The sequence below is a fragment of the Aspergillus lucknowensis genome (assembly GCF_044049455.1).
Source record: "Aspergillus lucknowensis strain CBS 449.75 chromosome Unknown BJX67scaffold_23, whole genome shotgun sequence".
NCBI classification, from domain to species: domain Eukaryota; kingdom Fungi; phylum Ascomycota; class Eurotiomycetes; order Eurotiales; family Aspergillaceae; genus Aspergillus; species Aspergillus lucknowensis.
The window spans coordinates 145,430-164,278 of record NW_027263567.1 but is presented as its reverse complement, the minus strand read 5'-3'; the positions used below and the strand labels follow the sequence as shown (position 1 = coordinate 164,278).

The window sequence follows — 18,849 nt, the reverse complement described above, 5'->3', positions numbered from 1 at the left end:
TATACAGGAATTTATGAATGAATGAGTATAAATGAGCTGAAGAATAAAGGCTCACATCAGTTCGAAGAATTCGTTGAACCTCTGGCTCTTTGGAGAACCCCCCAAATATCCAATAAATATTTCCGGAGGTCACGGAAACGGCCCTTTCGACAGGGCTGGGCAGGTGGATTGCTTATATGTGGGCCTCAGGATCTCCAAGCAAAGCATCATTCATCATCGTCATCGACAACACCAGGGCTGACTGGGACAGAGATCATCGCAAAATTTCTGGGCAATTGGGGGCTGCTGAGCAACAATAAGCGCAAAACAGATTGCTCAGGATCGGTTCCGCTCCATGGAGAGTGCAACGAACCAGTTGACTGGTCTCGGAGTCGGAGGGGCGAAGTTGAACGGCGTCCCAGAGCCGCGGTTGCTTCGACTGCGCCTTGCACATGCCCTGCATTATTTCATACGAGACGCCCAATGGGATAATCATTACGTATCCTGTGCTCGACTTGCGCCGCTTGTTGCCCTGCGAATAAGGCATCGAAACGATACCTTGATGCCTTGTTAGCAAGGCGAAAAACACGTGTGCGCTAAACCAAGTATGGAGAACAGTGCCAAGACGGACAGGTCGCAGCCAATCCGTGTCCATGCACAACTCTCTGCCAGCGCCAGGCGGGCCAGGCTCACCAACACCGTAGACAATCCGACACCAACGGCTTCTGTTTCTCTGGCATTATCTCGCGGGATTGCGTCGACTGGCCTCCTCGCATCCTTTCTACGTTCCCTACCCTCCTCTGCTTTCGTCACTCTTCCCTCCCTCTCCTCTCGCCCGAACCGCCGGGGGTCCTTGTGGCCGCCATGACTTCCCGTGAGTTTCTGCTCATTGTTTAACCCCCCACACTCCTATTTCCTGCGTGTGCGCCGCAGCTTGGTTTGGCTGACAACCACACCCCCGAATATAAATCCAGTCAAGCAATTCATTCGAAATGTTCGATCGGCCAAGACAATCGCCGACGAGCGAGCAGTTATCCAAAAGGAAAGTGCCGCCATCCGTGCCTCGTTCAGGGAAGAGAGCCATGATTCAAGCATCCGGTTAGTATTACCTGCAGCTGTCCTCTATGCTACGTGAACTGCTCTCTCATATATGCACGGACAGGAGAAACAATGTTGCCAAACTCCTCTACCTGTTCACCCTCGGCGAACGAACACACTTCGGTCAGATCGAATGTCTGAAATTATTAGCCTCTCATCGGTTCGCCGACAAACGGCTGGGATATCTGGGCACCATGCTGCTGCTGGATGAGAACCAAGAAGTGCTTACTCTGGTGACGAACTCGCTGAAGAAGTAGGTGGCTCCTGGGTTATATCTATTGTTTTTCTCTAACCATATAATTCCCTTTGCCTAGTGATCTCAACCACTCAAACCAGTATATCGTCGGCCTTGCCCTCTGCGCCCTGGGTAATATCGCTTCCGTAGAGATGTCCCGAGACCTGTTCACCGAAGTCGAAAACCTCCTTTCCACCGCCAATCCTTACATTCGAAGAAAAGCCGCCCTTTGTGCGATGCGAATTATTCGCAAAGTTCCCGATCTACAGGAGCACTTTTTGGAAAAAGCAAAAAATCTCCTGTCGGATAGGAACCACGGAGTTCTCTTATGTGGTCTGACTTTAGCTGTCGATATGTGTGAAGCTGAGGAGGCAGAGGAAGGGCAAGAAGGTGTGATTGAGATGTTCCGGTCTCTTGCCGGTGGCCTCGTTCGCGCTCTGAAGGGTCTGACAACTTCTGGGTACGCTCCTGAGCACGATGTTTCTGGTATAACGGATCCTTTCCTGCAAGTGAAAATCCTACGTCTGCTCAGGGTCTTGGCGCGCGGTGATACCGCCACAAGTGAGCTGATTAATGACATCCTTGCGCAAGTAGCAACCAACACGGACCCCTTGAAGAATGTGGGAAATGCGATTCTCTACGAGGCAGTTCTTACTATTCTCGACATCGAAGCCGACTCAGGCTTGAGGGTCCTTGGCGTCAATATTCTTGGAAAGTTCCTCACGAACAAGGACAACAACATTCGTTACGTCGCCCTCAACACGCTAAATAAGGTCGTCGCCATTGAACCCAATGCAGTACAGAGGCACCGCAACACTATTCTCGAGTGTCTTCGCGATCCAGATATCAGCATTAGGCGACGGGCTCTCGACCTTAGTTTCATGTTGATTAACGAAAGCAATGTCCGAGTACTTGTGAGAGAGCTTCTCGCCTTTTTGGAAGTCGCCGACAACGAATTCAAGCCTGCAATGACAACTCAAATCGGCATTGCTGCTGATCGGTATGCACCAAACAAGCGCTGGCACGTTGATACGATTCTGCGCGTTCTTAAGCTGGCTGGTGCCTATGTAAAGGAGCAAATTCTGTCCTCATTTGTGCGCCTCATTGCAACAACACCAGAACTACAGACGTACTCTGTGCAAAAACTTTACCTGTCGTTGAAAGAAGACATCTCACAAGAGGGTCTTACTCTCGCCGCCACCTGGCTTATCGGTGAGTATGGGGATAACCTGCTCCAAGGCGGTCAGTATGAAGAGGAAGAGCTCGTGAAGGAGGTTAAGGAAAGTGATATCGTTGGCCTCTTCGACAATATCCTCAACAGCACATATGCAACACAAACCGTGGTTGAATACATTATCACAGCTTCTATGAAGCTTACTGTGCGGATGACCGATGCGGCACAGATTGAGCGTCTCCGTCTTCTTCTCAGCAGTCGGACTTCCGATTTAAGTGTGGAGATTCAACAGCGTGCTGTAGAATATGGCAACTTATTCGGCTATGACCAAATCCGTCGGGGAGTGCTCGAGCGGATGCCTCCGCCTGAAATCCGCGAGGAACAACGGGTCTTAGGACCTTCGACGAAGAAGCGGCAGAGTAAGATCCTCAAAGACAAGTCGAGGAAGCCTGCAAGGCAAGCCGAGCAAGACATGCTTCTCGACCTCATGGGGGGTTCAGATATTCCACCAACAGTCCCGGCCGCCAACGGATCTCAGAATACTGCGGACCTCCTGGCCGATATCCTCGGTGGAGACTCCGGTCTCTCGCCTCCAGCTCCTCAGCCTGCTCAACCTCCATCGGCCTCCGTGAATAGCGCAATTATGGATTTATTCGGCCCTAACGGGGGCACATCATCTCCGCAACCAGCCCCTACATCCGCATCCCTTGACCTCCTAGGAGGCGCTGGCGCTCCAGTCTCAACTCCTTCCCCATCAATACCCGCTACTTACACAGTATTCAACAAGAACGAGTTAGTGCTCTCTCTGCAGGTCCAGCGAGGCAGCAATACGGCGCAGATTCAAGCCCGGTTCCGAAACAACTCGAGCTTCGGTCACTTCTCCAGTGTCGGGCTCCAAGCCGCTGTACCCAAGAGCCAGCGCCTCCAACTTAGCGCTATCAACAAAGCCGAGCTCGATGCCGGAGACGAAGGTGTACAAACACTGAAAGTAACAGCTCTCACCGGGGTATGCCCAGGCGTTCCTTGACCCCGCAACTCTGTCTACTTTACTAACGACGCAAACCTGCATAGTCCCTCCCACCGAAACTTCGCCTTCGTCTCCGCGTCACATACGCAAAGGACGGCACTGGACCGACAACAGACCAAGTCGACTGGTCCGAATCGTAAATAACGACACCCTCAATTTAGTCTCTGTATTTCATGGATTAGAAAGTGCCAAACGAAAAGGGATTTGTCTGCAGAGGCGGTCTTTCGGAGAATGCCCACCACCTACCCACATAGTCTTTATAATATCATACATATTGTACCACATTGGCCTTCTCTGTTAAATCTCCTTCCCTCCAACAACATCAGTGAAGAGCCGATGGAAACACGCCTAGGATACAGTGGTTGAACTAAACTTGCTTGAGGAATGGTTTGAGATCGGTGTGGGCCCATCCCGCTATATCTGTGCATATCAATATCATACTGTTCATCTACAGATGTGTCTATAACTGTTGAGAATATTCGCCCGTCAAGGCTCCCCGATCCGAGCTCTGTAGGTTTGTGCATAGTAAGAAGGAGCTCCACAGGCCATTGCCGAGGAGCATTTACAGGAAGGGCAAGTTAGTCGAATGAGGGCTTTACTTCATTGTACTTAGCTTTGCTGAGTATGAGCCACGAGTACGGAAAGAGGATGTCAATAAGGCATGAATATGAATACAATATTTATATTTCAAGGTATTGAATGAATGGATGCAATAGATATGGGTATTAAATCCCATAGGTGCAAATCAATCAGTCTCGTCGTTAGTCGTTAATAGTTAGTCATGATATAGCTATACTCCTGATTCCGATCTCCAAGGTGCCACACGCCACCCAACCCCTAGAACAATCCGAAAAGCAAAAGCCATGTATGTATCAGTGTTGAACCGGGTCATGCGCCAATATGTAACGATAATAGATGATGCAAGAAGGGGTCTGAAACAGAGTCGGTGATCTCTATAAGTGTGTCAAGATATTTGGCTTTAGATAGTAAAAGTCTGAAAGCCACGGGAGAATCTAGAATGGAAACCAAAGCCAATATAATGATGTATGAGGGCGGGTTCGATGGACCGTTGCTTAACCCGAATATGATGCAGCACCAACAAATAGAGAGAATGAAGCATCTCGTCGTGAATATAAAGGGAAAAAAGCGCGAGGGGTGGATAAGTAAAATTTCTGTTCGTCCTGGTCTCATGTAATCGTGAACCGTGTATTCATTAGGCTAATAAGCCGGGGTAGATTGGCGTCTTCCCATGGGATGGGGGTAATCATCGCGGTAGGGAGGCGCGTGAGCATGGGAAGGCCGGATATAGGTGACATCCGCCTTGACTTCTCGCGCATACTTGAGCTCCTCCTTTATGTGTGAATCCATTTCAACTTCCCGGTAGAGCGGCGGTCGGCGAGACGACGCCTCTGGGGGGTAGGCGTAGGTACTGCTCCTCACCGGTACTCTGCGCTCTTGGCGGGTTGGCGAGAAGGTCCTCGACGGTCTCAAGGGTGGAGGGGGTGTGCCATGCGTGCTACTGGGCTCGACTATGACTGGCTCAGGCCTGTTCTTGTAGCGAGAAGACTTGGGAGAAGCTTCCGCAGCTTCGGGCGTTGGGCTCGAGCTTGCGTAGCCTGAATCGGATTTTTCCCCTCTCAGCTTCGTGGTGCGAGACGAGGCATCCGGATAAAGGTGAACCGCCTCCGGTCGACGAGAGCTCTCCCGATTAGAACGTGACTGAGAACGTACACTTGTTGAAGATCTTGATGGTTGGTGCGAAGGCCGCGGGGAAGACGGGCCGTTCGGACCCGGGAAAGTCGCGCTGGACGGCATTGAAGGAATCTTCTCATGAACTCGGGGTCGAGAGGGCTCAAGGTGCTCATACGAGCCGTGACGCGAAGTGGGAGGTCGCGCGGATTCTCGGCTAGAGCGCTTTGACCGTCGTGAGGACAATTCCGGCTCTCCCGAGTCGTAACGAAGAGGAGAGCGAGAAGACCGATGCCTTCGGTCGGATTCAAGGATGGTCTCCTTCGAACGGCGGATGTAATCTCTCGCACTGGAGTACTGAATGTCATGTTTGTACTCCCGTTCGTCGGAGAACTCATCATCAGAAGCGTCTCGGCGTCGAGTCTCAGACCGGCGACCTGAACTAGTCGACTTGGGCTTGGGATCGCGATGGCGTTTGTGTTCCGACGGTCTTTTGACAGGGATGTAATATATTTCCGACCCATCCGAATCTGAGTCGTATGTGTCAGAGTCTGGGTAGACGCGTTTCTCATAAGCTTGCCGTCTCCGTTCCTTGGTTCGGTACTTGTCCCGATCGGCTCGGGATGCTTTGGTGCTTTCGCGGGCTTCCTTTGCGGCACGGGCAGCACTAGATGATACTCCCTTTGACGATTTCTTCTTCTCGTCCGCAGCTCTGGAACGTGGGCGTGTTCCATATTCCTCGGTTTTGCGCGACATGGGTCTTGGCGGTTCGGTAAAGCGGCTCTCGTCTTCGAAGAAAGCCTCTGCAGAGGATCGAGCATCGGCTGGGACTCTCTCTTCGTAGTAACGTCCGTCGCGATATTCGCGGGGGCTGGGTCGCGAGAAAGAGGCGCCACGCGCCATCATCTCGCGCTTCAGTTCAGCCAACTTGACCTTGTTGTCATACTTGGTCCTGGTCGTCTCGTCGGAGAGAACTTCGTAGGCTTGCTGGACTTTCTGGAATTGATCCTGGGCCTGGCTGCGGAGAGACTCGTCCTTGATCTTATCGGGGTGGCATTTCAGCACAAGTTTCCGATGTGAGGATTTAATCTCAGCCAAAGTCGCATCTCTCGCAACTCCTAAAACCTCGTACGGGTCGAAATCCGGGAGCGAAGTCATGGTATCGTGGAAGGTTTGCCGGCGATAGACAAACCAGTTGACAAACCATGAAAAGCGGGTGTATGGTGGATTGGGGGAGGAATTGAGAGGGCGAGAGGCGAAAAGGTCCAGGTAACGGAGTATTTATCTTCTGGGCCAAGGGCGGCAAACGCACGTCTTGCGAGACGGAAAGGGAGGGAAGGAGTATGGAGCGATGCGGGATGTGGCAATCAGATGCGCAGAACAAACCCTTTCCAGAAGGAGTAGTGATGGATGTGGTAAGCGACTGGAACGGCGCGGAACTGGGGGGAAGGCGGAAGAGAGCGAAGCGAGCATCAACAGGTGATATTAATCAATGAAGAGCAATAATCGATCAGAGTTGATGCAACTCCAGTCGATTTCCCCTGGCAGGCTGGGCAGGCTCGGCTTGTTGGAAGGGGGGGGAGGCGACAGAGGGTTCTTGGAATGGTGACAGAGAGGGGGCAAGAGGAGGGCGGTACCAGGACGGTATTGGATTTGGAGGATGGTGGAAGGGCAGCCAATGAGAAACCAAAGCGGGCAGGTTTAGCCTGGTAACTTTGGTAATTTTGGCAGGGGCCTGGTATTGACTGGTACTGGCTGGTCCTGCGAGTCCTGGGGGCTGCTGACCGTGGGGCAAACCAGAGGCACTCTGGACAACCCAAGTGCACTGCGCCACACTGTTGATTAAGAATCACAAGAGAAAGAAGCAAAGACTGAAAGAAAGAATGGAAGAAGCGAAGTGAATTCGTGAATGGAGTGGTACCACGTCAGGGGCAGTCGAAATGAGTCGAATGATGAATAAGGGTGGAATCAAATCTGGATTGCAATGCTGGAAGATGCTCGATGATGCCAGTCAAGCTGCTGTTTTGACGCAGAACTTGAAGCTCTGCGGTGCCTTCGAAGGTGGTGCTGTCGAGCGCTGCAAAGCGATAAATGAGGGAACTCGTCTTCCCAATCCCAGGGGGCCTGGGGCTTTGCATGATGATCTCAGTTCAGTTGCTCCCACTCTGGTTTCCAAGCAAGAAGACACTCGTACCTGAAGACGCAGAAGCGGCGGTGAAACCAACCAGAAGCGGATGGATCAAGGGGAGTCAGCGATGGGAGCTGGAGAAGGAGCGGTCAGTCGTGGACTTATCGACTGGCGGGGTTGTATGAGCGAGGAACTGAGAATTGGAGGTGCAATTCTCCCCCAAAGTTGCTTTGAAGGGAACTGGAGAGAAGAGGAGGGCAGGTGGATGTGATACAGATATACCATTCTTCTCTCTGGCCTCGAGAACGAGCGGATCCTGATCCATACTCTTCTTGGGCGATACGTCGTCCAAAGTCCAAAGCGGAGCCTGTCCTCCAACGCCGACTGGAAAACATCCAGCACCGAGCCCATCACCCTAGCATGGTCGTCCCCATCGATCCATCTATCCTCGGGTTCTGACTTGTCATCACGTTGGCAGCCCATGCTTCGGTTCGCCCTGAACCTACCAGTCGTGTGTTCATTGCCTGGTCATCCAACTCTTGTGGCAGATGAGCAGCAGCCATGGCAACCAGTGACCACTTCCCCGTTCCCTCGTCAAGGCTGTGAGAAAGCTCTTGCTCTGTTTGGTTGCTTTTCAGATAATACCTTCCTATGCTAATCCTTGTCGCTCTGATCCAGACGATTGACTGATGAGGTTCAGAGGCGATCAGAAGCTCCTCTCCACTGCCTTTCTCATCCTCGCCAACGACCAGCAATGAAAACCCCGCACCTCACTGTGAGAAGAGAGTTGGTCTCGGTCCATGGTTGTGATTGCAACTGCGTTCTGCACACCAACTGAAAGGCCCCAGACCGGACGTCCTATTGGCTGAGCGTGTCTCCTTCCCTTTCCCTCTTCAGGGAGATGGGGTTGCGTCGTCGTCCCTCCAATAAAAATTGGGCCTATCTCCAGCGACTTTGCTTCGCCGTGTCGCCTCACCGAAGATGATGCGCTGGACTCTGCAGAGTGCAGCCTCGAATTGGCTCGGGCCCTTTTCTGCTTCCCCTCCCCCTCCTTCGCGATCTTCCAATCACAAGGCGCTCTTTTAGCGCTGTGGAGGGTCCGTCTTTCTCCCATCCGATCACCTGTTTCACCACCTGGTCTCTTCCGTGAGTCCGATGCACGGGGTACCGCCACTTTCTCCAAACCATCGTCAATCCGTGTCGTGCCTGGGCTCCTGGGGTGTTGAGGGCTCCATCCACGGGTACAGCCATCATCGATCCGATCCCGGCCGCGTGTGTGCAACCGTCCCATGGATTTGCCCGGGAGCTTCCGTGCGTGGAACCACGGTGCCTGTCAGGTTGTCCACAGCCCATCTTTCGACATCCGAAACAAGGTTTTAAGCGACAGTCAGCTTCGAATTGCGTTTCGTATCTCTTCGCATTCTGTAATACTGACAAGCTGCATTGACTCTTGGGCAGAGTTGAAGCGAGAGCTCGGCGGAACAGCTCATTCAGGCAAGATGGGCACGGCGCCAGAGAGAGTCTGTCTGAGCCAACTTGGATTTGCCAAACTTGGAGCTGACGTGCGTGAATTAATCATTGGAAAGCCTTCAAGGTCAGTAATTCAGCGCTTAGCTTGTCACAAGGTGCTTGAATCACATCGCTGGGTGGCTCATCCGGACAGCGCAGTCAAGTCACCCTGTTGATCGATCATCCTTTCCAGCCAACAGCAGAGCCCTCTTCTTCAAAAAGGAAATCAAGTAAAACTCTTAGGAGGAAGGCCATGCGCATTTGATCATCAACTACCGCGATCGACCTTTTCAAGCTCGACAGCTATCACGTCGTGATAGCTGTCGATGTCAGATCGTTTTGCCTGTCCCACCAGCGCTCTTGAGTCAAGGACCCAAGATTGCTGTGCTAGCGTGACAGTGCTACTTCTGGAAAAAGAAAGATTCCTCGTGGAACAAATCTGATCATTTCTCGAACGCGTGGTAACTGGTTCGAGTCATCTGCACGCGGGGTTGAGGACAAGGTACGCACGTCGACCCTTGACCATCTCCAGCCAACCGACACTGCTGTTCCAGAGTTTCCATGCAATGCAATGATTGTCCTGGCATGAAGCTAGCAGTAGTCCAATCCTTTGCTTCACCTCAGCACGCCGCATTCAATGACAGCCCCATGAGCTCAGCTCTTTGGCGTGGGAAACCCTCCTTCTCGAGTCCCAGAAAGGAAATTCCCCTCCAGGAAAACAAGGTCTGGACAGATCCGAAACATTCAAGTTCCCCATGATCACCCCAAGGAAGAGGCTCTTTGCCCAGACACCCCTCTCCCTCCATCACGATACTAAGGTATCATTCTTCACGGCTGAATGTAAGCTCTGGTCTACTTTTAATTTGCGACGGTATCAGACGGGGCAACCACTACCCGGCCTCTCCCCGACGGACGATCTCATCGCGTCCAGATGTCGAAGACATCGCTATCCCTCGAGTCGAGCGGAAAGGCGAGGGGCAGGAAAATTGGTTGACTTGTGCAATCCGCATGGATAGTCAATTGCCCTCATGACCAAAATAAACTGGGAGGAAGCGCGCCATGCTTCACTCTCGGATCATGTTGTCGTCACATTTCTCATCTTGCATGGCCTGGTGGTTCGCATAGAATCCATGCAGACAGTCTAGGCCAAGCGAAGGCAAGGGCAAGGGCGAAAGGGTGTGTGGGGGAAACCACCTCCCCACATCTGCCTGGATGGGGTTAAAGGTTCAGCGGGTATGAGGAGATAGAACTCTCTTCATCTCCTTATTTGGCTTATTGGGCGCCTCGCTCGCTCGACCGCATATTTGCACTTGAGTTGAAGTCGGCGAGGAGCGGCGATGACCTCCAGCCCAGTAATTTTCGCTCCTGCAGCGACGTCGACACATCAAAGTGAAGGCTTTGCTGCGTGCCTTAATGGGAGAACAATGAGTTGGTACTGAAGTAAGATCGTCAACACAATGGAATGCTCTCGAAGGACTCGATAGTTAGGTTGAGTTGAGGAAATCGATCGAAGCGCACAAGATACACATCTAAAAATTGTTAGCGCGCTTGCCTCGCTCTCCCAAAACTACTTCCCACTTCGCTACGAGTTACCTGAATACCTCGTAACAAATCAAAAACAGGATCGCTGAGTGATTATCCGACCGAAGTACTCTGTCCCAGAGAAGCAATCTAATTCCTTCTCTTCCTTCCTCGGCAATTTTTTCGATGTTGAAAGAGCTCGAACTAACTAACCATCAACCATTAACCGTCTCAAGCCGAGATTCTACGGCCGTTAGAAACCCAAATCGTCGTCGTCCCATCCTCGAGGCTAGTTTTTAGATGATCGAACACGCACTCGTGCGTATCCTCCCGATCCCATAGATCCATGTTCCATTGGAACCCCTCAGCTTACCCTGTCAATCCGAGTGTGGCTGCGAACGGCCGCCGCCCGGGTGTCACCATCGGCAGATCATGGTAATCATGGCGTGAAACTCACTCAAAGAATCATTCAAAGGCGCCCCACGAACGGCAATGTTGGGCCTAAGCCCTCTGTCATGTCATCTCATGGTATAATTTTAGTCTAAAACAATATCACTGTAACCAAGATCTGCAGTTATTGTCCGCCTCACCGTGGTTCGCAATATCCACGAGCACTGCGAGCAAACTACTGAGCTGACTCTGAGGCTGTACTCCAGGCTTGCGACGGGCGGGGCAGGTTTCAGTCCATCGTTCAGCCAGAGGTCTTCTGTCCCTGCCACAGCCTCAGCACGGACCTGACTCAAGCCCGGGTGGACTTGTCAACTTTCTCTTCGCGCAGACAGAAGAAACGAAGCTGAGTCTCTTCTGGAAGCAAGGAATATGTGATTTGCCAACGCGTATTGCTTCCAAATTCAGAGTCATTTGACGACGCTCCATTCTGTCTCCACTCGGCTGCGGCGATGGAGTGATGACGTCATCATGGATACTTTTGCCCATCTCTTTCACAGAGCACAAGGATTTGGTAAACATCATCTCATCGGTCATTTATCGGCAGGCGCAAATGAGCAGATAAACCTGATTTTTACATTTTAAAGCAAATGTCAACGACTGAACGAACCATGGGTCATTGCGCAGTCTCCAGTTGCATCCCCGCGCCAAGTGGAGCATTGAACCTGGATGCGAACCGAGACCCAGCTGAGTACCCATGTTCAGGTTGACGTTGGGAAAGTGCTGTTCTCTCTCCATCCTGGGAGCTCCAGATCGACAACAATGGGGCCAGGGTAGAATTTTCTGCCTCCTCGATGCGGCCAATTAGTCGCCATGATAGCGGCGTTGACAATACATGTCTCCTTTCTTTGCGGAGAAAGCCGCTCCACATCAGAATCTTGAGCTTCAGTTGGGTATGAGGGTGAGAACTCTGTTGCCTGATCTGCTCTGTGGCCTTGCGGCGGGAGCACCACAAAGTCCTGGGATGGCGGGAAGAGGGCTGTTAGAGATGATGCGTCCATGCCCACCGCAAACCCATCATTGTCAAGGCGAGGGGCTCTTTTACCCGTGAGGTCAACAAGGCTCTGCTTCTTACTTCCTGGAGGCGGAAGGATGCCCTTGGAGACTTCACCCTCGAGGCTTTCAGCCTCATCCAGCCCTGATAGCAACGGCACTGTGGGCCATCGCACCCTTTCATAGCCTCGCGACTCATGAATATGGCCACAAACCGCGAGCAACGGTCTAACCCGATTCAGATTATGATTCAGTGCGCGACAACCCATGGATGTGCCAGAGATTTTATCGCAGTGAAAATGAGGCGGCATGTGCGTTACGACGATATCAGTGTCCGAGGGAATCTGACGCCAAATCTCCTCAGCCCTGTCAGATTCGTATAGAAACGCCCAATTCCCATCGCACTGAGAATATGGGGATCCAAAGACTTTGAAAACAGTGTTTGGCCCATTTGACTTGCTTAACCGAACGAATGCTGACTGGTGCTTGAGAAACACGATCGAAGACGAGGCACCGGTTACAACTTCCATGCATTCCTGCGAATCTTCGGGGATTTTATTGTGGAATCGCGCTTTGTTCTCCGCGTAGAAGGCTTCATCCAGAGTAATATCATGGTTTCCTGATCGCCTCATCTTAGTATACACGAGCGTGCAATGCTTGTTTACCCTCATGACGCCTTTTCGAAGTCCGAAGTTGAGACGAAAGACTCACCACAGACAACAATCTTGACTTCATAATCTGCCGCCGCAATCCACCCCATGGTTTTTCGGAGCTCAGACTTGCTTCCTTGATTTGTTAGGTCTCCTGCGTGGATCAAAACATCCCCGGCTGGGAGTCTGAATCCGGCCTCGGATGGCGTATAGCCGTGCGTGTCTGAGACGCACACGAAGCGTGTTTTTTGGCGCATCATTGTTGCCATTCCACTCGATTTCAAAACCCCACACCTTGGGGTCTGGAGGCGCTTGAGTCCTTGTTTTTACGAGTGACTCATCGAGCCTCTCGTATTATTCGTGGAGTTGGGGTTGCCAGGCATTCTTGATTTGAGCGGAGCGCACGGGCAATTGAGGCGCTTCAAGACATCGTGGGTGAGCTACCGGCATGGGGCCTGTATCTGGCAATAATCTGGAATGGCCAGGGGGATCCTTGAACATTGGAAAGGATCCCTTTTGATTCTACAATCATGTGACCCCAAATGATGCCAAGGCGAATGTAATGGGAACAGCCAATAGTGTTTGACCTGAGAATGCTCCATCTAACAAGCAGCCAATCACTGAATGTGAATTGATAGTCGCCCAACTTGAACTTGAAGCACCTGGACAGGCACCCGTGGACCGGAACCTCTCTTGGGGGCTACGAGGACTCGAGGTCTCTCAAATACTGGTACTTGCTGTCTGCGAGAGCATAATACAGGGAGCTTCTGGGCACTCACTGAACCGCAACTGATCTTGATATAGTTCCTCCACAACCGCCGTTGCAATTTATTTCTTTGTAAACACCGCTTGATGTTTGTGCTTTCGCAATGGTTTCATGGGGATGCGAGGAGAAACAACCCGGCAACGTTCCCTTAGAGGTTGTCGTAGCTTGAAGGCTCCCATTGTCATCCGAAAGGCTCGACATCGGCTATAATATCCCTTCGTGAGGTCATGAGGGGCCGATTTACTCGTCAAGCGCAACATTAGTTGCTTCTAACCCTTCTGCAGTCGCAAGGCTCTCCTAATGACTTATCTCACCTGTGGACGCCTGTTTTCAGGCAGAGGTAGACTGGATTCAGTAGTATCAATGGCATTGTCTTGATGGCTTGTATCGATCTTCTCGAGGAATTTCTTAGGCACTTGGTATTGACGAAGAAGAACGCGATATGAATGATACATAAGTCCCTATATCCATAGATGAGATGCAATCATATGAAGCACCAAGGAGCCAGGATGGTGGAATCTGCAACAATTTGGAGTCAGCCCAGCGGAAGTTGATGTCTTGTTCAACGAAAGGACTTAATCCAACCGCCTATCAGCAGGCAGGGCAAGCGAGCTTCCAGACTGGACTTTGGATGATAGAGTTAAGACAGTAACGAGATACGGTAGCGCCCCTCTTTATCAAATGACCATCAATTTTCTCTTCTGGCGATGGTGTTTTTGAGGTTGATTTGAGGTTTGATTTCTCGGGTCTGGTTTCTTGGTGTAGAACGCAGAACGCTGCGGGGAGGCGATGGCATCGTAATAATTGGATTCATCCCAAACACCTGAACAATAACATGTGCGAACAAATTCAGATTCTCCGGAGAATTGCTATGAGAACCAACTTTTCAAATCATCTGTGGTGGACCCATCGATTGGGTTCCGTCCGGATCACTCCACGTGATATGCAACCACGGGATTGGTGGTTAGGGCTGTGGCCCTCAAATGATCTCCCGCACAAAAGTGCCGCCGCACTCGCTTAGCGACCGCCAACCTGCGAACCACATCCGACTCCGTTGTGTGCGTTGAACCTGCCCACAACGACAACAACCGCCGACAACACATATCCAAAGGGAGTATCCAAGAGCAGCGCTCGTCCTTTCGCTGGATATTTTCCTTTTGAACCGGTGACAGTGCAGGATGTCCTCAACCGATCCAGTGGTGCGTATCACCAAACCATCCGTTGACCCCCCGGCCGTTCCACCTCCCTCATTGAATCATGCAGTTGCTGACTTGAGTCGGGTCATTGTTGCAGGTCGTCATCGACGGCAAGGGACACCTTCTTGGGCGCCTGGCTAGCACTGTTGCGAAGCAGCTGCTGAATGGCCAGAAGATCGTCGTCGTCAGGTGTGAAGCCCTGAACATCTCGGGCGAGTTCTTCCGCGCAAAGCGTATGTTTGCATCCGACCCTTTCGCAGTTTGATTGAGAATTTTTCTGGTTATTTATGGACTTGGTTGGGACGGCAAATGAGGAAATTGGACCTAGCAGAAGTTGGATATGGAGTGGATCGAAGATGGATCGGAACTTTCCAGATATTTGCAGTCGTTTCAGGATCTCAGAAGACTGACATGGGTTTTTCGCAACAACAGTCAAGTACCACGCCTACCTGCGCAAGATCACCCGTTACAACCCTACTCGCGGAGGTGAGACGACCCGATCTGAGAACACGACACGATTGTTTGTATGGGCCATTCATACTGAATTTTAATGTCGCAGGTCCTTTCCACTTCCGTGCTCCTTCCCGTATCTTCTACAAGGCCGTCCGCGGAATGATCCCTCACAAGACCGCCCGTGGTGCTGCTGCTCTGGAGAGGCTGAAGGTTTTCGAGGGTGTTCCTCCTCCCTATGACAAGAAGAAGCGCGTGGTTGTTCCTCAGGCTCTGCGTGTCCTCCGTCTCCGCCCCGGCCGTAAATACTGCACGGTTGGCAGACTCAGCCACGAGGTCGGCTGGAAGTACCAGGACGTCGTTTCCAGGTGCGTATTCTCCGTTTTGCTTGGATGGATGAGATGTTAAATTCAGAGGGGTTTGAAACGGTGACTAACGTGAATCTTTGCTCTAGACTTGAGGAGAGGAGAAAGGTGAAGAGCAGTGCATACTACGAGCGCAAGAAGGCTGCCCGCCGCCAACTTGCTCACGCACAAAAGTCGGCGAGCGTTAACGAGACCACCAAGAGCCAGCTCGCCGAGTACGGATACTAGATTACACCAAGTTGTGCGGCTGGTTACTTGTTTCTTTGATGGGAAGGGTTGGGATCGCGAGCGGTTATAACTTACAGCGAAGCCTGGAAGGAAAGCTGATGGACGACCTTTTTCTCACTGTTCCTACCTTGTCATGAATTCCCACAATGTTAACTGTTGTGATGCACATGGGGGGTTGGAGAGACCGGTGTCGTATTCAAACACAAGTACAATACAGGAGTCGTTTGGGATGAAAAAGGTTGTTCAAGATAGCTGACCCGTTATTTCGCGCCGTGGCGGTTTAATCCAATACATTTCAAGAGTTCATGACCTGCATTTCGCCTAGTATACGTTCAAATAATTTATAACGTCCCCAGATATCATCTAGTTCTCCCGCTTTGGCCGCAAATCCCCGGATCAAGACGAAAGCAACGATCACACGCATGGCATAACGAGTTAGTTACTTCCTTCTCGTGGGTGACCAACTGAGATAAAAATCACGATGCAGTCTAGATTTGGACCTGAGGCAGACTCGGTGGCTATGGGCTCCTGAGCGCCACTAGTATTCGCAATCAGGGACCGATTGATATGACTTCATGATTTACTTTTGGGGACCAATGTCATATCGAGGATTTTGACAACCTTAACGATCACCGCATAACAGGGCTATATTGATTCAAAATCACATGTTAGAGATGAAGAGCGCCCAGGATAGGTACTGTTGATGGCAGCCTCGATATCACAACGCCACCATTCTCGGAAGGGAAATTCGAGGAGCGGATCCGCGTTGTCGGATCCGGCCATACCTTGTCCTCCCCGCCGAGTGCCTTGCTACCGGCCAGTGAAAAAAAGTTCTCGGTGTTGATTGACGTCGAGTGAGGATGAATCATTTCTTTTTCTCATAGCCTTTTGCGGAAGTGCGGAAGGAAAGCGGAAAGGTGGCTCAGGTACTCCCGTGTACGAGTCGGAAGCCTCTATCAGACTACCGCCGCGAGCAAAACACTCGAAGTACCTCATTCCGTTCAACATTCGCAAAGAGATAGCTCAAGAAAATATTCGTAGGGTCCGGAGCCAGAGATATACTCCGAAGTTCAACCTTCGGTAAAGAAAGCGCAGATGGATCTCGCCGGGGAGCTCCGGCTCTCCGCACTGGCAGGCCATTGATTTTCCCCGCATTCCGCCCGAACTGGGCTCTTCATCATCGGAATTGATCCCTTGGCTCGTCCTCCACTATTTCATATACCCTCTTCGGTCCCCAGCACTCTGGAAACGCTCCTCTCCTTGCCTCCTCCCTGATGAGAGTCCTTTCCCACAGCAAATAATCGCAGATGTCTGCCTCAAAATCCCGCCTCTCCAGCCTGCTGGGCCACTTCCAACAGCCCCCCGACGCCAACGGCATTACCGCTCCCGCGCCAGTAAACAAATCTGAGCATAACGTCAACTTCCACACTTTATCACCTACGTTTTTCCTGCCGCGAGCCGCATCAATCGAGCCTGATGTAAGAAACACCATGCCCACTAGGCACAGATCTATCTCGAGATCTGTCTGCTAACCGCGCGATTACCAAGGCCGAGGCAATTTACCACATCACCGCGAATGATCGAGTCCTTCGAAGAACATATTTAGAGACCGCAGATCGGGCGCGAGGCCTTGCGTTTTACCTTAAAAAACATGGATATAAGAGAGTTGGGATTCTCTGTCCAAATACGCCAGCTTTCTTAGAGAGTATCTTTGGGATTGCGGCCGCAGGGGGCGTAAATGTTGGTAAGTGATCCACTGTGTTTGACGAAACTTTGCCGCTTGCTTTTTATGGCGTCATCGCTAATGGGTGAGCGATAAATAGCCGTTAATTATCGTCTTAAAGAGGACGACATTGCGTATATATTTACTCACTCCGAAGCGGAAGTCATTATTGTCGACCAGGAGTACCTGCCTCTATTGAAGGCGTATCAGTCGGTGAAACCCAATGTTCCCCTTATTGTGGATACAGACACAGATGCTATAGAAGGGGAGTTGGCTGGACCCTTCGACGAAGCCGTTCTCGAAGGCTTGAATCATGACCGAGACAAGGGCGCGGCAGGCTGGGACGGACTCGAGAGCCTGGCCGCGTCGGAGGATGATATTGTGGCTCTTGCGTATACTAGCGGGACTACAGCGCGACCGAAGGGTGTCGAGTACACTCACCGTGGGTGTTATCTGGCAGCTATGGGTAATATCATAGAATCAGGCTTGAATTTTCATGGAAAACGTTGCGGCTATCTATGGATATTGCCGATGTTCCATGCCATGGGTGAGTTTTGTATTATCGAACTAATGATTAAGCTAATTTGGCTGACGCTGAGCGTTTAGGCTGGACATTTCCTTGGGCGGTTACTGCAGTCCGCGGCACACACTATTGTCTGCGGAAGGTTGACTACCCGCAGATCTGGAAGCTTCTCAAAGAAGAGCGTATCACACATTTTAATGCCGCCCCGACTGTAAACACGATTCTCTGCAGCTCACCTAAAGCTGAGCGGCTTCCGGAGCCGGTTCAAGTCACAGTCGCAGCGAGCCCGCCGACACCTCATCTGTTTGAGCAGATGACTGGCTTGAACCTGCACCCGGTGCATGTGTACGGAATGACGGAGACCTATGGGCCGATCACCAAAGGCTACCACATGCCAGCATGGGAGAAACTTCCTCGCAAGGAGATGTTTGGCCGGATGGCACGGCAGGGGCATGGATTCGTAACCAGCCTTCCGGTACGGGTGATCAAGGCTGACGTCCCCGAGGGCACCATTATTGATGTGAAACGGGATGGAAAAGAGATCGGAGAGATTGTATTCATTGGGAATATCTGTTCTCGGGGTTATTATAAGGACCCCGAAGCCACGCGAAAGCTATTCGCAGGTGGTGTCCTGCATTCAGGAGACTTGGCTGTTTGGCATCCAGATGGGGCGGTCCAGATCCTTGATAGGGCCAAGGACATTATCATCAGTGGTAGGTTACCTTTCGTCCTTTTCCGCTTCTCGCACTAACCTAACTAGGGGGCGAGAACATCTCGTCCGTTGCGCTTGAGTCTATGCTGGTCACGCATCCCGACATTCTAGAGGCAGGTGTTGTTGCTGTTCCCGACAGCCACTGGGGGGAGAGGCCTAAGGCATTTGTGACCGTCAAAGCGGGAAGGCGACTGGAGGGCAAAGACGTCGTCGACTGGGCGAGGAACACCAGCGGAATCAGTAAATTCATGGTCCCACGAGAAGTGGAGGTTGTCGCGGAGCTTCCCAAAACGAGCACAGGGAAGGTAAGGAAGAACATCCTGCGGGACTGGGCGAAAGGAGCGAGTCGGTCATAAAGGATCTACGTTTCGATGTGTAGATGTCGCTTTAGAAACTCTTCACAAGTTTCTTTGGGTTCTTGAAGACGAGCACCCCA

The 18,849-nt window shown here is 51.5% G+C and overlaps 5 protein-coding genes across 5 annotated transcripts; 3 read left to right on the top strand and 2 right to left on the bottom strand.

Moving 5' to 3' along the window:
- The first annotated feature begins 611 nt into the window (after positions 1-611).
- Positions 612-4,170, top strand: BJX67DRAFT_354705 (AP-1 complex subunit gamma). The gene is made up of 5 exons (XM_071029237.1): positions 612-853; positions 954-1,077; positions 1,142-1,330; positions 1,392-3,492; positions 3,558-4,170. Exons 1-5 carry the CDS (start codon positions 844-846, stop codon positions 3,651-3,653), a joined length of 2,520 nt encoding a protein of 839 aa, XP_070885685.1. The 5' UTR covers positions 612-843; the 3' UTR covers positions 3,654-4,170.
- Positions 4,171-4,384: 214 nt separating this feature from the next.
- BJX67DRAFT_124390 (J domain-containing protein) lies at positions 4,385-6,868 on the bottom strand. The gene has a single exon (XM_071024460.1). The coding sequence runs from the start codon at positions 6,358-6,360 to the stop codon at positions 4,732-4,734; it is 1,629 nt and encodes a 542-aa protein (XP_070885684.1). The 5' UTR covers positions 6,361-6,868; the 3' UTR covers positions 4,385-4,731.
- Positions 6,869-11,508: 4,640 nt separating this feature from the next.
- Positions 11,509-12,710, bottom strand: BJX67DRAFT_381636 (Metallo-dependent phosphatase-like protein; the record flags this gene model as incomplete). The annotated part of the gene is made up of 2 exons (XM_071033054.1): positions 11,509-12,419; positions 12,512-12,710. The coding sequence occupies 2 exons, from the start codon at positions 12,708-12,710 to the stop codon at positions 11,509-11,511; spliced, it is 1,110 nt and encodes a 369-aa protein (XP_070885683.1).
- A 1,536-nt stretch (positions 12,711-14,246) lies between these two features.
- Positions 14,247-15,770, top strand: BJX67DRAFT_354682 (60S ribosomal protein uL13). The gene is made up of 5 exons (XM_071029236.1): positions 14,247-14,415; positions 14,510-14,645; positions 14,845-14,898; positions 14,972-15,230; positions 15,317-15,770. The coding sequence occupies exons 1-5, from the start codon at positions 14,395-14,397 to the stop codon at positions 15,453-15,455; spliced, it is 609 nt and encodes a 202-aa protein (XP_070885682.1). The 5' UTR covers positions 14,247-14,394; the 3' UTR covers positions 15,456-15,770.
- Positions 15,771-16,762: 992 nt separating this feature from the next.
- BJX67DRAFT_381634 (putative AMP-binding domain protein) lies at positions 16,763-18,769 on the top strand (the record flags this gene model as incomplete). Its single annotated transcript, XM_071033053.1, has 5 exons — positions 16,763-16,933; positions 17,004-17,199; positions 17,279-17,725; positions 17,785-18,414; positions 18,462-18,769. 5 exons carry the CDS (start codon positions 16,763-16,765, stop codon positions 18,767-18,769), a joined length of 1,752 nt encoding a protein of 583 aa, XP_070885681.1.
- Between the last annotated feature and the right edge of the window lie 80 nt (positions 18,770-18,849).

Bases quoted from the DNA above. Each gene is read 5' to 3' on its own strand.
- BJX67DRAFT_354705 (XM_071029237.1), top strand. The intron at 1,331-1,391 runs GTAGGTGGCTCC...CCCTTTGCCTAG, and splicing joins GTGACGAACTCGCTGAAGAA to TGATCTCAACCACTCAAACC. The intron at 3,493-3,557 runs GTATGCCCAGGC...AAACCTGCATAG, and splicing joins AAGTAACAGCTCTCACCGGG to TCCCTCCCACCGAAACTTCG.
- BJX67DRAFT_124390 (XM_071024460.1), bottom strand. From the start codon at position 6,360: ATGACTTCGCTCCCGGATTTCGACCCGTACGAGGTTTTAGGAGTTGCG.
- BJX67DRAFT_354682 (XM_071029236.1), top strand. From the start codon at position 14,395: ATGTCCTCAACCGATCCAGTG. The intron at 14,899-14,971 runs GTGAGACGACCC...TTAATGTCGCAG, and splicing joins TTACAACCCTACTCGCGGAG to GTCCTTTCCACTTCCGTGCT. The intron at 15,231-15,316 runs GTGCGTATTCTC...TCTTTGCTCTAG, and splicing joins TACCAGGACGTCGTTTCCAG to ACTTGAGGAGAGGAGAAAGG.